Genomic DNA, 14,179 nt, shown 5'->3' on the forward strand with positions numbered 1-14,179 from the left:
GGGAAGCAGCCCCAGCGGATATAAGTGAGCCCAACTGCCGTGTTTTGGGAGGTGGGCTGGGCACAGGCGCCCACCTTGCATGTGCAAGGCTGGGTGTCTGGGGTTTCCCCTCCGCGGCTCCGGCCAGGACCTGTACGCTGCCCACACACCCACGCTGTCCCTGCCTGCACCCACCATGCCCAGCAAGTGGCTCTGGCCACGGGCCACCCTCAGCGGAGTCCTGATGAAAACCATGGGGCCAGCCAGGTCTGAGCACCTCGGGTCACTTCATCCAGCGGCATCCATGCATCCTTCGGGGGAAATACACCCACCGTGCCTTTCCGAAGCCCCCAGCCCAACTGCAAGCGCCGCCGTCCTAGGCACGCTAACATCTGCCGAAGTCTCGCGTTTGGTCTTTACAGTTGTCTCAATTACCGTATGTCGCACAAGCCATGCCTCTGAGGAGACAACAGAAATGTCTTCGCAGGGTGCTATGAGGAGGGGGTGAAGGACCCATGTGCCATCGACAGGGGCTGCTGTTCCTTCACTGGACAGACAGAAGGATTTGTTTAGCCGAGCCTGGTCACCGCAGTGGTGTCTCTGCAGCTGGCGTCTGCTCTGGAGCCAGCGCCCGCACCCTTGCCGACTGCAGTCAAGCCCTTGTTTCTTCTCTCTTCAGCCAAGGCACCGGAGGGCCTCACCCCTTCCCGAGCTCACAGAGGAGGCGTGCGTGCTCCGGGTGCAGACAACGCGCACGCCTTGGCCCAGGGCAGGCATGAAGAGTCCCCACACAACCAGCATCCAGCGACGGGAACGCCCTCCGCAGCTTTGTCGCCAGGGCGCAAGCGATCACGAGGTGCTCAGAAAGGGGCGACACCAAAGTAATGCTTCAGAAGGTTCCCTGTAAACTGTCCATGCTGATATTTGTCTTCAGTTAAACACGGGTGCGTATCAGCTATTAACTGCTGAAAGATGAAAAGCAGGAGTTTTGTCACGGGTAAGTTTGTCACAAAACTTGCTTCTGGGTGAGAGACCCAGTTTGAAGGGCTGCAGCCAAGACCCCTGAAGGGCTCTGTGAACATCTCACTGAAACGTCTTTAGGCCAGTGGGACTCGGGTGCCTTCACGGCTTCTGAGGATCTGAACACATCCGCCCCACAAACCTGGAAGTGATGGCTGTTTCCATAGCGTGAGAAGGCGCCACTGGAGTTGGACAGGGAGCTTCTCAACGGGACAGTGGCCACGAAGGACACCGGGCACACAGCGCAGGCGATGAGGCGGGGAGTGGGGGAGGAGAGGGAGGACTGTTAACCCAGGAGCTGCCATTTCAGAGAAAAGCTCATCCAGCTGGAAGCAAGTATTTGTACTTGATTGTTCATCCACAGGAATGCATCTCAGGTTCAGCACCAACAACCCTTCTTCATGCTTGGGACGTACAGAGGCAAGTGCCAACAGGACCCCTCTGCAGCACCCGTGCTGCTCTGGGCAGATGAGGACGGTTGGGTTGGGGGTAAGGAGGCTACGGCCAGATCTTCATCTCACCAGGGTCAGGGAGCTTCTCCACTGCCCTCAGCAGGAGGGGACAGGATCATGCCTGTCATCAGCGCACGGCTGAGGTTGGCTGCCCCTCAGCCTGGGGCAGGGGGAGGCTGCAGGGGGAACTCAGCAGTTTTCCTGGCTTCCATGAAGAGGCAGTGATTGGAGTAGCTGCTTAGCTGGTCGTTCGTAGCCGCTCGCCTCTCTTCATTAGCCCCAGGAGGCTGCACATCGAAGGATGTGTCACTATTAGTGCTCCCTCTTCGAGGGGGAAGGAAGAAAAGTGGAATTAAGGGGCAAAATCCCCCTGGCGCATGCCTGTACTACAGCGCCTTGAATGGGGGTTGGACAAGATGATCTCCAGAGGTCCCTTCCAACCCCTGCCATTCTGTGATTCTGTGATTCTGTGAGTTTGAAAAGCCTTCACTGACACGCACGGACCCCCAAAACGAGCACCTTCCCCTCCATATGCCTCGGGAAGTGCGTGGGCCCCCCCGTGCTCGGTACACCCCACTCAGTGGGTCCGTTTAACAAAAACTATTACCATGGTATTTTTCCCCCTTCCTTTCAGGGTGTTCATAATTGGGTTTTAGCACACAACCTATTTAGATGTACATAAGGTGTCAACTATTATTTAGGAATTCCTTCTTGGATGTGGCTTAACTTGAAACCAGAGAATTTGTTTCCACGCTCATTACAATGATAAATGAACATAAATGAATATTAAGCAGTAAAATGTCACAAAACTGCCCATGTCTTCAGTTGCCCATGTGTTTGATGCCAGCATATAGCATCACCACACACAACTGTCAGGCAGGATGCTCTATGCAGAAATAACATCAGCCTGAAATATAGCCACAATGAGTGTTAACCTGGTTCAAAGTTGCTTAAAGCTTACTGAATTCTTTGAATCAGTGCACCAGTTTCAAAACACATTTTCAGATGCGTTTTGAGTTCATATTTGTACAATGTTGCTGCTTATGCTTAAGCCACTCTTATAGGAATACAAACAAGCAAGTATTTACAGTGGTGCTTGTGTAAAATTGAGCAGACTGATTCTTTTCTTTGCCACAAAAAAAAAAAAAAAAGAGAAATAAAAAAACAAAAACCCAAAAAGAAAATTGCCTTGAGTCTCACAGCCTGTTTCAGTGTGCAGCAAGAGGAAGCTGCCCCAAGGGGGGCTGCTCACTTCTCTTCCTTATCCCCAGATACAGCCGTGGCACCCACAGGCAGTTAAAGCAGTAGCCAGCCGGCTGCAAAAGACATGGAGCTACCGCGAGCTTTCGATCACACAGAGCATCAGGAGAACCGCTTCCTCCTGTTTCTTTTTTTGATTTGAGACCCAGCCAACACGACCGGCTTTAAGAACACAACAATCATCAGTTCTCCAAGTTTAAAGGGCAAAATTTCGATTAGCATGTTCCTACTGGGTACTTTCTCCTTCCCCTGCAGCACGGCTGGCGGGGTGGCAGCACGGTGTCCCAGGCGGTGCATGCCGTCGGTGCTGGCGCCTCGGGCTCCAGCGTCAGTGGCGGTCGTAGGCAGCGGCGGCTGCTGGCGGGGCTGCCCCGCGGGCTGCAGCGCTGTAGTAGTACGGGGAACCTGCAGGAGAAGAGACGGCCGTGAGGAAGACAAAGGTGGAAGGGTGCCAGCTTGCAGCGTGCCGACACAGGCAGCAGAGAGCTCTGCAGCCCCAGCTCAGACTCTCAGCAATAAAGGCCAGGTAATTAGAATAAAAATTGCATTCATGCATTTTGCATGAGAATGGTGCTATCCTTGCTTTGCATTTCTGTTGGCTGTAGGGCACCCGGTTCACTCCCTCCGCTCAAAACACTTGTTTCATTTATTTCCCCCAAAAAGTGAATTACTTCTCAGAATGGGAGGTCAAAACGTTCCAGCCCCAACATATTAAAACACCCTGACTCCTCTGATTTATTCCTCCCCTCCTTTGGAAGGAGAAGGTTGAACCCCGAAGCATTCAACATATTTCACTGGGCTCAGCAGCAGTTCCCCCTTTCCTCAAACGACTCTTTCAGGGAATAACACCTGACCCGTGTGAGTCTGCTTAGCTCTGGCAGTGTCCTTGGAGCCCCAGCAAGAAACGCCAGGTTTGTGCTACCAGATCTGCTTTGGGATCATGACACTGCGCTGGCCTCTGCCAGGCCAGGGGAAGTCCTTCAGCGTCCAGGGTATTTGTTGAAGGGAGGCATTGTTGTCAGGAAATACTGGTGACTTTCACTCAGTAACAAATTTGAACTCAGAAAGTGGTTTACAACTACCTCCAGCGAATGATGCCTCATCCAGTGAAGTACCTGACACTCCATATCACAGCTTTTGAAATGGACGCTTAAACCTCAAACTGATCAAATTTATGCTCTGTTTTTCTCATCGAGTACACGCATTGCACATCTGAATGAACTACGCAGGCCAGGCTTCAGGCTTTGCAGACTGATGAATGCCCAGGCACTCATCTACCAAGACAAGGCCCGAAAAATACCGGCTATGATTTGCCTCCAACCAAGAAGACCCCAGACGGCGTGCCCCGTGCCGCTGGTCGCTAGCTCTGCCCCGAGCGCTGAGCCGAGGAGCCTCCATCTGCAAGGCTGGAGAACCTCCTGGCCTCCACTCCTCTTACACAGCCTCCAGCTGAAGGCTTTGCTTTTCAGACAAATTGTGTGACTACTGAAGGGCTGCTGGCTGAGAAGCTGGAGCACAGAGCGAGCCCTCCAAGAGGAAGCCCACAGACATTTACTGTTAAACGTCAGCTCAAGACAGCGGTATGGTTACAACATGCAGGGCTTTCTCCACCTTGTCACCAAACCAGCCCTGGTGAGCTGGCTGGAGTGGTTTCCAAAGCTGGTGAAATAAGCTGTGCCACCCAGGAAGACACCCCAAGGAGACAGCCCCACCAGCTGAACCATGTCCTCCAAGAACGGGCTCCTCCACCCCACCTTGCTGCTGTGGATCCATCTCACAGGCAAGCCCACCCCTTTCTTCCAGGCTGTGTTTGTCGTGAGCGCCATGTCAGGAAATCAGCCCAGGCTTCTTCGCCAGCCTCCTGCTGCTGACTTCCAAGGGAGCACAAGCAAGTGCAAACCAGAGGTCAGCCAACATCTGCTATTGCACAGTACGGGCAATGTGCTGCTTGGCACAGCCATGGAGAAGGTGATGATCAGAGCCCTCCCAAAGCACGTGACACTCTGCTTCTGCAACCCTGACGGGTTAGAAACGATGGGGTTTGGCCACAGGAGTGTGACTTCTGCATCAGTCAGTGCTGCAGCAGCACGGGAGCTTGTACACTGAGGGGGTCTGCCTTGCCCTCCGCGCCACCTGCACTGCCCCAGACATCCCAACTTAAGTAGTGTGCAAACCCACTGCAACGGGTTTGGTTTAAAGAAGGTGAACCAAGCTTCAGGACTGCGGTACCAGCGGTCTAGAGGGGTACTCTTACCATACACAAGAGTAATTCAAGACAGACCCTGAAATCACTGGCCAGGCTAAGCACCAACAAAAAAGTCTGCAGAACTTTTAGGCAAGAGCCCGTCTCACCTAGGTTTACTAACTAGAAGGTTAGTATTTTAAGCCATAATCAATGGAGGCAAAGCAGATCCCTTCAGAGGGTCATCATCCCTTTTAGACTTGCACAAGTGCAGAGGTGACAGCCTTGTGTTGCATGCTGAGGGCACCACTACCGCTGTCCTGGGCTGGGTGAACATCAGGTTAACAAGCCCCAACCTCAGGAACAATATTTTGTGGAGCAGAATGCTGGAAAGCTTCACAAGGTCAGCGACACGGTTCTCAGGGGTGGCCTAAAATAAACTGCTGTGTATTGTGTATCCCAGCAAAACTCATGGAACACTCAAAAAACATCGAAGCCTTCCTTGGCCTCATGAGGCAACCTTGAAGGAGCAAAGGCAAACTGAACAGCTTACCAGACTTTGAAATGTGCACGCCCAGTCTAGCTGGGGTTTTGGGGATGTTCTCTGTAGCCAGTGAACACAGGGACGCACTCTTGGGAATGCGGGTTTGTCTGTCCGTGTCCCCTCACGGCCGCTCCTGCTGCCCAGGCGTCCTTGGGTATCATCTCCCACGGCGGGGCAGGCAGCACCTCGGGGTAAGAAACCTCGCAGGCCTGCGAGGGGTTGGGTGGATCTGCCATCCTCACCCACTGTGGCACCAGGAGGTTGATGGGGAGCAGGGCGTGGTGATGCCCAGCTCCCAGCCATGACGGCCGGCGGAGACCCAGGTCCTGGCTGCCCCTGGCACCAGCGCCCAGCCACAGCAGCTCAGCTCAGGCAGAGGGGTGGGAAGTCCAGGGAAAGGATACAGAGGCACCAAATTAATCCTGACCCACGGAGCGATACATGAGTCCCACCGCAGCCAGATGCAGCACTCCTGAGGTTTTGGGGTAAAGGGGCTCTTTTTGGTGCCGGGGCCTTCGCTTCCCCTGCCACCCCCCTCCACTGCTGTTCTGACCCAGTGCAGCCACCGAAGCCCAACATTTCTCTCACGCTTTCCAAAGGCCTTACGCTTCTCATGAGTTTGATTTTTCCAGTTCACCTTTCAGCAGCAAAATCAAAAAAGCTTGTATTTAAACTGAAAAATGAAAACATCACATCACAAAGCATTCACTCTTCCTCCCTGTCACCATGCCCCCATACAGAACAGACTTGTCCGTCCTTCTGTCATTTTTCCTTTCTAACTCATACTGCCATCAATTTATTTCTTGACACAGTCATTTCTGGCGCCTACTTGTTCTCTAATCTTTCCACAGAAACCCACAGAAGAACTGAACCTAATCCTAATTGACCGACTCCAAGCCCTGCCCTCGCACGGCGCCGTGCCAGCGCCGTCAGCCGCAGCGCTGCGAGGGTGCAGGCAAGCCCTCCCGGCGGCGCGCGGGGACCGCGGCGAACGAAACCCGCCACTAGCAGCACCAAGGCAAATGCGACGAGCAAAAATGGTAGAGAAGTTATTGCAACAAGCCAGCACGAAATTGAATCGTTTTTCTTCATTAGACTGTGTTGCGGTACTCGCCCTTAGCACGCGCCTGTTGAGCTGCCTCTGCGCCGGCACGCGTGCCAGAACGTGCTGACAGCGACGGACTGAGCGCCAGGAGCACAGGAGCCTCCGTGTGCATCCTGTACTGTAGCACTTCCAAGTCATTCACCGCACAGTGGGGATTAAAAAAAAAAAAAAAAGAAAAAAGAAAAAAGATGCCTCTTTCTCCACCTCCTCCTCTGGCTTTGAGCTGGGGACACCTGCTAGAGCCGCTGAGCCACATGCCACACGAGCACCAAAGGTTTGCGTCCTCTTCCCAGCACATCCCGCTGGAACTCGGGCTCTGTCCTCTCTGTGGCCACGGTCCGGGCGGGACCGAGCCATTCCATGCAGGAAAGGCTGCCGTGCCCCTGCTGCAGAGCAGGGCGCGGGTGCTGCTGGGGCTGATGACGGGATGGGAGAGCAGGAAGATGCTGCAGAGCTGCAGCAGGGAACAGACTTCTTCCTCTCATGCTTCGGTGGGCTGCCCTGGAGGACTGCAGCTTGGTCATCTCCCCTTCCACAGGAGCTATGGGGCACGGCATTTGGGACTGCCCCGGCGAAGAGGGAGCACAGTGGTCACCCATTTGCACCAGTTCCCACGCCAGCTGGGGCAGACGTGAGTGGGCTGCCTGGTGCGGAGGAGCAGGGAGCACCGGAGCAAGGGCAGAGCAAACACAGGGGCGATGGGAAGCAGCCGGGGTTCTGCTGGGGCCAGAGAGCTGCTCCCCACCACCTGGATACCAAAAGCATCGCCCTGCCTTCCCGGGCAGCCACTGGCTCATGCTTCTCCCCGCTGCTGCGTACTCACGGGACAAAGACTGGGGACTAACCACTACAGTCTTCACCACTCTCAGCTCTCTCTATTCTTATTCTCTTTATTCCCCCACAAAAATAATTTTTCAACCCAAGTATTCTTTCTTCCTGCCACTTACAAATCACAGCATCTCCCCTTTTAGCTCCTCTTTCACAGGTCTCAGGCTGGTGTGATTGCTGCGGCGCAATTCTTCCTTGCCAGCACAGGGAATTAATTGAACATAGGCGCTGTTAAGTGCTTACAGTATTACACTTTCATCTCGGTGAAGGGAGCGGGACTTAATAAAACAAACTGTGTCAGTCCATGTACCAGTCCTGATTAATTTTGTCAAGGTTTCTGCTTTGAGGCTGATACTGCCAGAGCTTGCTCTCAGGAGAGAATTACTAAATGCACTCACGTATACTCCTGAGAAGAGTGGAAGCATCCTGGATATAGTTTAAATTAACCTCCTCTCCACTGCGGGTGCTCAGGCTCATCACACAGAGCCTCTGGGTGTGCAAGGAGACTTGGAGCAGGATTTTAAGGCTCTGCCTCAGAATTCCTATTTGCCCTGAATTACCAGTGGGGTTAGTGGACACCTTGGCCACGAAGGGAGTGCAAGATCAGGCTCCCACGGTTAAAGGCTGAGCTGTGGGTAAGCGGGATCTCTGTGGGGCACAAGAAATGTGTCCAACCCACAGCCTACGGCCGGACAGGGAGGCCATCCCCGCTCGGGTCCTACGGCTGTACCCGGAGCTTGCAGCGTCTACTTGGAGCGCCAGCTCAGCGGCCTCCCCCTCCAGCACCGCGCTGGCACGGGCAAGCGGGCTGGGCTTCCCCTCCTAGGTGCTGGGTCACGGGCCGTGGCAGTGCCCTGCGTGGCACGGTCTTGACTTCTCTAAGCGCCTTTCCAAACCGACCACTGGTTTGCTTTTGGTGCGTTTCTGGAAACGAAAGGCTGGAAATGAAAGGGAATCCCAAGGTTCGGCCCACCGAGACCCCACTGCCCAGCCCTCGCACGGTGCCCACGGGGCGTTTCAGCAGCGCAGGGAGTCACAGGCTACACCAGCTCTCAACCAGCTCAGCAGTTCCTGCAGCATTGACAGGGACAGAGCGGAACAGGTATTTTATCACTACCAGTGGTCAGGCAAGGAAACTCCAGCACTCCCAGCTTTGTGACCAGCCTGAACTGAACGGTAAGTTCGTCCTTAGGACTTGCTGCAGAACAAAAACTCCCATTTCATCTTCTTTTTGATGCAATAGAACTTCCAGTCTTGTAACTCCAAATCAATGTGTCATTGCACATGCAATGCAATACACCGTTATCTGTGCAGTGACTGTGTTCACTGAAACAGAAGATTTCGAAAATATCCAAACAAAGTATTTAGAAGAGGATAAAAACAAGGAGTCTGAGATCATACAGATTAACAACTCTTGCCAGCAAAAACATGCCAGCACTGTTGTCATTATACTGTGGAACATTTAAATTCCAATACAGCTGCAGTTTCTGAAGGAAAGTGGTAGCATCCAAATCTTTTCACCCTTGCCTCGTATAAGCACATGTTCACAGCATGCTGCTGAGTAAATACTGCTGTAGAAATCCGTGCCAGCCTGAGATGCGAGCCTTGCTGTGGGGAGCACGCCTCCGCTTCAGCGCTGTGCGTACGGCACGCCTCCCGCACAGTCGAAGGTGAGACGGAATTTGCCCCAAAAAATGTATCATCCAAAAAAGGACACGAGAAAAAAGAGGACGGACAGAGAAAAAAAAGGGAATGGCACAGGTAAAAGGTGTCCCGGCAGAGAGCGGCTGGCTCCTGACAAGCCTCTGTTTTAAAGTCTTCTCCTGACCCAGACCTGCCCATCTCCACCGGCCTCGGAGCACCGCAGGGACGTACCCTGCCCTGCTCCCTGGCCAGCTCAAGCGTTTATACGAGCCCGCCATGCCAAACGAGGAGCCGAGCAGGTCATGGGCACAACACGCCGCTGCTGGAGTCAAAGGGCCACTGCCCACCCCCGCGGGCAGCGCGGAGCCCTGGGGTGGCTCCGGATGGCTCCGCTGCGGCTCCGCTGCGCGTGTCCTCCCCTGTGGAGGTGCGCAGCCGCAGGCGGGAGCACGGCGTGCAGCCCAGGAGCCTCCCCAGAAGCCCTCCCTCCACGAGGGAGAGCAGGCTTGGGGGTAGGTTTTCATTTATTTTTAATATCCTGCCAGTTTCTGTACCAGTTTGCAAGCAAAATTTTAAAAAGCCACCCAAAACCCGGCTTCCCGGGCCTGTCCGTGCAGCAGAGCTTTGCTAAACCAGCTTCCAAAGGAGTTGCAAAATTAGAAATTAAGAAAGCGTGGCGTGCGCTCTTCTCCCCAGCTAAAGCATCCTACCCACACGGCCAAGCCAAAATCCTGCAGGCGCTGCCGGCTGTGGCCATGGAAACGGCGTGTTTAGACACAGGGACTCCCCTGGCTTTGTGCAGCTATGCCCATCCATATTAGCTGAAGATCTGTCCGCTGATTTATGATGGAAGCGCTAACAAACCCTTAAATGTGGCACGGCAAATAGCAGCATTATACCAGCACCATGGCATGGGAGGCAGAGGCTGTCTATTGCTCCCCGAGGATTTGTTTAAGGACAAGAACCATGATGAATACAGCCTGGGTGGCTCAATTACATGGGGACTCAATTACTTAAAACAAAGAAACTGGATGAAAAAAGTATGACAAAAATTCAAAATTATTTCTCTGCTGGAGGTCACATATAACAGCCCTGTCATCCATAAATCTGGAAATCTCTAAGGCATGCTACTCCTGTGTTGAGAGATGACAATTAATTGGTATTTTACTTACCTCATCCATGCAAATTATGCAGGGAAAAATTCTAATTACTGCATGCTACATGTATATAAGGTCAAAGTGGGCCAGCTTTTGACAGTGGTGTAAAATGGATTATGTTTATCCTTCACATGAGGGCCATGATCCTGCATGAGCCACAGGGCTCCTGCCCCCCGCCGCTGGTGGGGACCGTGCCGGCATCAGCGAGGCTGCGCTGGCACAGCCGCCCCTCGCGGGGGGGCGGATCAGGCAAACGCACGACTGGGGAGCAAACGCAACGCGAGGTCGGGGAGAAATGCAAAGTGCTTGAAGAGGCAAGAAACAACAGCGTGGGAAGCGACGGGGCTCACATTTGGCTGCAAGCAACCTAGCGCCTCCCTGAAGCAGGCGCTCCCGACAAAGCGCCCCGAGTTTTGCCCCACCAGGATTTCTCATCCTCAGAAAAATTGGGGATCCTGCCTTCTGGCAACATGTTCTGTCTATGGAAGGATTTTTGGCGGCGGAAAGGGGAAATCAAGAGGTTTGAACACGGGGTTTCTCACTGGAGAAGGGAACCAAGAGCATTTGTGCACCACGATGGAGACCTGTAGTCCCACCCAGGGGCCGAGCACAGAGACCCAGGGCCGCGCCAGGACGCATCTCCAGCCTCCCCGGGGCTGGGTGATCGCCGACGGGTTGCAGACAGGGCACAACTTGCACCGAGGCCCCCAGGGCTGGAACAGCAACTTACCCAGGAGTCCAGGGTTGGGAAACCTCCAGGAGTCATTGTACGTTGAATATTGTGGGTGGCTGTACGGGCTCCCGGAAAACTCGCTCCCTAAGTTAAAGAGAAAAAGACAAAACAAAAGATCATTTGATTTGAGACTACAGTTACTGTTATGGGGAAAGGAGCTATGCGGCGCATGCTGTGCTCCAGCGATGGCCTTAGTAAAAGCACTGCTGTCCACCCTCTTTGAGGAAGGTCAATATGGGTGGGCAAATTATTAAATAAATGGGTGCAGCCATCTTTTACGTGTCCGTTTTGCACTGCAGCCCAGGCCTGGTGAGCTGATGGGATTTCCTTGGGCAGCCTGTGCTGCAGGAGCGAGGCAGTGAGGAGGGATGGAGAGGGGTCCGGGACACACCAACAGGGCTGGCCCGTGCCTCCACAGCCCAACAGCACTCAGGGCAAGGAACACAACAGGAGGAAAGGGCTGCTCAGACAGGCTCTCTGCTGGCAGGAGATGAACCAGCTCATCTTCTGGATACCCGGTACCCTTCCAGGCTCTCCAGGACAACATGGTCTCGGTCCCAGATGTCCGTCCATCACTGCAACCCTAGGAGAGGGATGCTTGCATCCACTTCAGATGGCTTTGAAACCCTCCAGACAAAGGCACAGAAAAGGCTCAAATTGTTATTGCAATTTATCTCCTCATCAGCTCCCAGTCTCCCCATCTGTTTGTTCTCTTCACATGTCACCTCCTGTTTCATACTTCAGCTGCAAGCTCTTCAGGACAGAGCCTTGCACCATGGGGCTCCGACCCTGGGCAGGGCACCCGGCTCCACCACCATGCAAATACCCGCACTGCTGCTGATTTATTAGGAAATCTTCCACAAATGACAGTTTCCTGCTCTCCTCCTCTCCTTTCCCCTCTCTTGTACACAAATATATGCATGCACAACGCAGCAGGGCAGGAGAAAGTAGGTTTCCTACAGCAAGAGGACAAGAGGGGCTGCTGGGATGCAGTGGAAGATGCTTGCTGTGACCTTCACCCCTTCTGCTCCTCAGCGCTGGCATAGCCCCCACCCCAAACCTGGGGGCTGCCAAGTGGCAGACCCCCTGCCGCCACATCTCCAGCACCCCGGGCTCACGACCCACAGATCTGCCTGGGGGACGACTGCCAGGCCCCCAGGCCCACCAGTGGCCCCTCATTCAGGTTTTGGTGAGCTGTTGACCCACTGGCCCCAGGGGAGAGGGGACAATGCACGGGTCGAGGCGTCGCAACGCCGCTGCATTGGCTGTCGGGGGCAGCCCTCGCCTGTGAAGGCGCCCGCTGTGCAGTCCTGGCAGCCGCTGCACCCACCTGCAAAGGTATTTTCTGCCAGTACAGAAATAATGCAGGTTGGTGACAAAATTTCGGGTCGGGTCCAGGGTAGCTTGGTCCCCACGTGATGCTGCTTCAATAAGCACAAGCCACCTCTTGGCCTAGGACACCAGCACACACGCTGAACAGGCTGACGGCAAGAGCCACTCATTCCTGGTTTGCTCCAGGGGGTCTCGTTAACGACCCTCCTCCGTTCCCCGCAGCCCTCTGGACCCACAGGACTGCACCCACCAGCCTCGACCTGCTCCCTCCCCGCTGACCCGGCGTCAGGACAATGACATGAGGTCTGACGGCGGCGGCAGCAAGCGCTTCCACGCTCAGCGCGCCTTGCTCCTTTGAACACATTTCTGCACGAGCTCAGCGTGGGTTTTCCTTAGTGCTTCTAGGGAATGGCATGAATTCACCGTGAGCCATGGAAAATGGAGCTGTTTCCAAGCCTGTCTTCCTGCTGAAGTACATCGTACCTACATTTCCTCTCTGCTCCCTGTCATGGATGACAGATAACTTCAGGACCTGAAGGTTGCCTCCACCACAGTGCTCAATCCAGAAGAGTGAGGCACAGTGATGACGGTGAAGCCAGAAGAGATGTCAGGGGCCACCCGACATTCGAGGGCCACTGGCAAAGGCGTTCCCATAAACTTCTGTTAGCCAGGGAGCAAGTTCCCTCCGGCAGGACACAGGAGCTCCTCTCTGGTCCCTTCTTCTGCCTCCCTACTGCCGCACCGGAGGCCGTCAGCTCATCCCTTGTTCCCAAATCCCCTCAGCTTCCAGCAAGTCTCAGACCTGGCTCTGCCCTACTGGTGTTTGCCCAAGCGTGCAAAGCACTTGGGCAGCAAACTGGCTGGTAACGTCACGGGTGAGCGACACGGTCCTTCCCGGTCCTCGAAGGCTCACGGCCAGGCCCTGCTTCCAGCATGTGCTGCACAAAAATCCCTTCATCCTGTGGGCGCCTCTTCTTCGGGGAGGGCCTCGCACGGCGCCTGTCCCAACAGTTTCATCAGTTCCTTTCCACAGGGCAGCGAGAAATATAGAGATTTAGCCCTGTTTTGGATGCACAGAACAACTGTGGTGCCTGAACAACAAGACAGGCAAAACCCAACGGGAGCAAGTCTCACTGCCACACTGTCCCCTGGAGCTACGTGGTGCACGGACAGAGGGATGGGGCAGACAGGACCGCAGGACAGACCCCGATCCGTGCTGTGGGCTGTTTGCACAGGGTGTGCGGAGGAGCCTGACCAGCAAAGCTCGTAGTGGGCCGCCGCCGCCCTCTGAGAGCTGTGCCCCAGGGAGGGCACACATACCCACCTGGGGACAGGACAACCCCTCATTTTCAGCCGTCCCACCACTCTCCATCCCCCTCGCAGCCGCTGCTCCCCTCTCCCATCCTCCCAAGGCTGCACAGACCCAGTCCGTCCCGCGCCAGCGCCGCGCAGGCTGCTGAGCAGGCAGCAGCACTTTCTGAACGCGCATCAGCGCTGCGGCAGGGCTGCGGGTGGGAACGGGCTGACATCTCATTGTTTCAGCCTCTCCTGCCTTGCTCTCCTCCCCCACCATCCCCACTGCCCTCCTCCCCACACTCACACACAGACACACATCGTGGACCCTCTCTGGGGGATGCTCCGGTGCCTGTCAGGCTGAGGCTTCCAATTCTCTGTTTTTTATGCCTCAGTGGTCAGGGTGTCAAGCTCCTGCAGTACAGACCAGCCAGGAGCTTGAGGAGTCACTGAGCACCATCAGCTCGGTGACAGTATTGCTTGCTTCTTAACATACTCTGCATATCCATCAGCCTTGCAGGGAAAAAGAGAGAGAGAGGAGGGGGGCAAGGAGGAAAATGAGAGAAAAGAAATATGAGAGAGGGGAGGGGAAAAGGCGAAGTGGGGGAGAAAGTCTCAAGCCCTGTTACTACCATCGCAGCACTTGGGCG

At 54.7% G+C, this 14,179-nt stretch overlaps 1 protein-coding gene across 7 annotated transcripts in view; it reads right to left on the minus strand.

Moving 5' to 3' along the window:
• Positions 1–1,770: 1,770 nt before the first annotated feature.
• Positions 1,771–14,179, minus strand: part of PAX5 (paired box 5) — a 139,261-nt gene continuing 126,852 nt past the window's right edge. For all 7 annotated transcript variants that reach the window (XM_064438586.1, XM_064438582.1, XM_064438583.1 and 4 more), the window contains 2 exons: positions 10,902–10,988; positions 1,771–3,116 (listed from right to left, as the gene is read on the minus strand). In XM_064438586.1, the coding sequence (XP_064294656.1) occupies positions 3,040–3,116; positions 10,902–10,988 (164 nt within the window). In that variant the 3' untranslated portion in view covers positions 1,771–3,039. The remainder of the gene's footprint in view (positions 3,117–10,901; positions 10,989–14,179) is intronic.

Source organism: Phalacrocorax carbo, chromosome Z, assembly GCF_963921805.1.
Source record: "Phalacrocorax carbo chromosome Z, bPhaCar2.1, whole genome shotgun sequence".
In the NCBI taxonomy this organism is placed as follows: domain Eukaryota; kingdom Metazoa; phylum Chordata; class Aves; order Suliformes; family Phalacrocoracidae; genus Phalacrocorax; species Phalacrocorax carbo.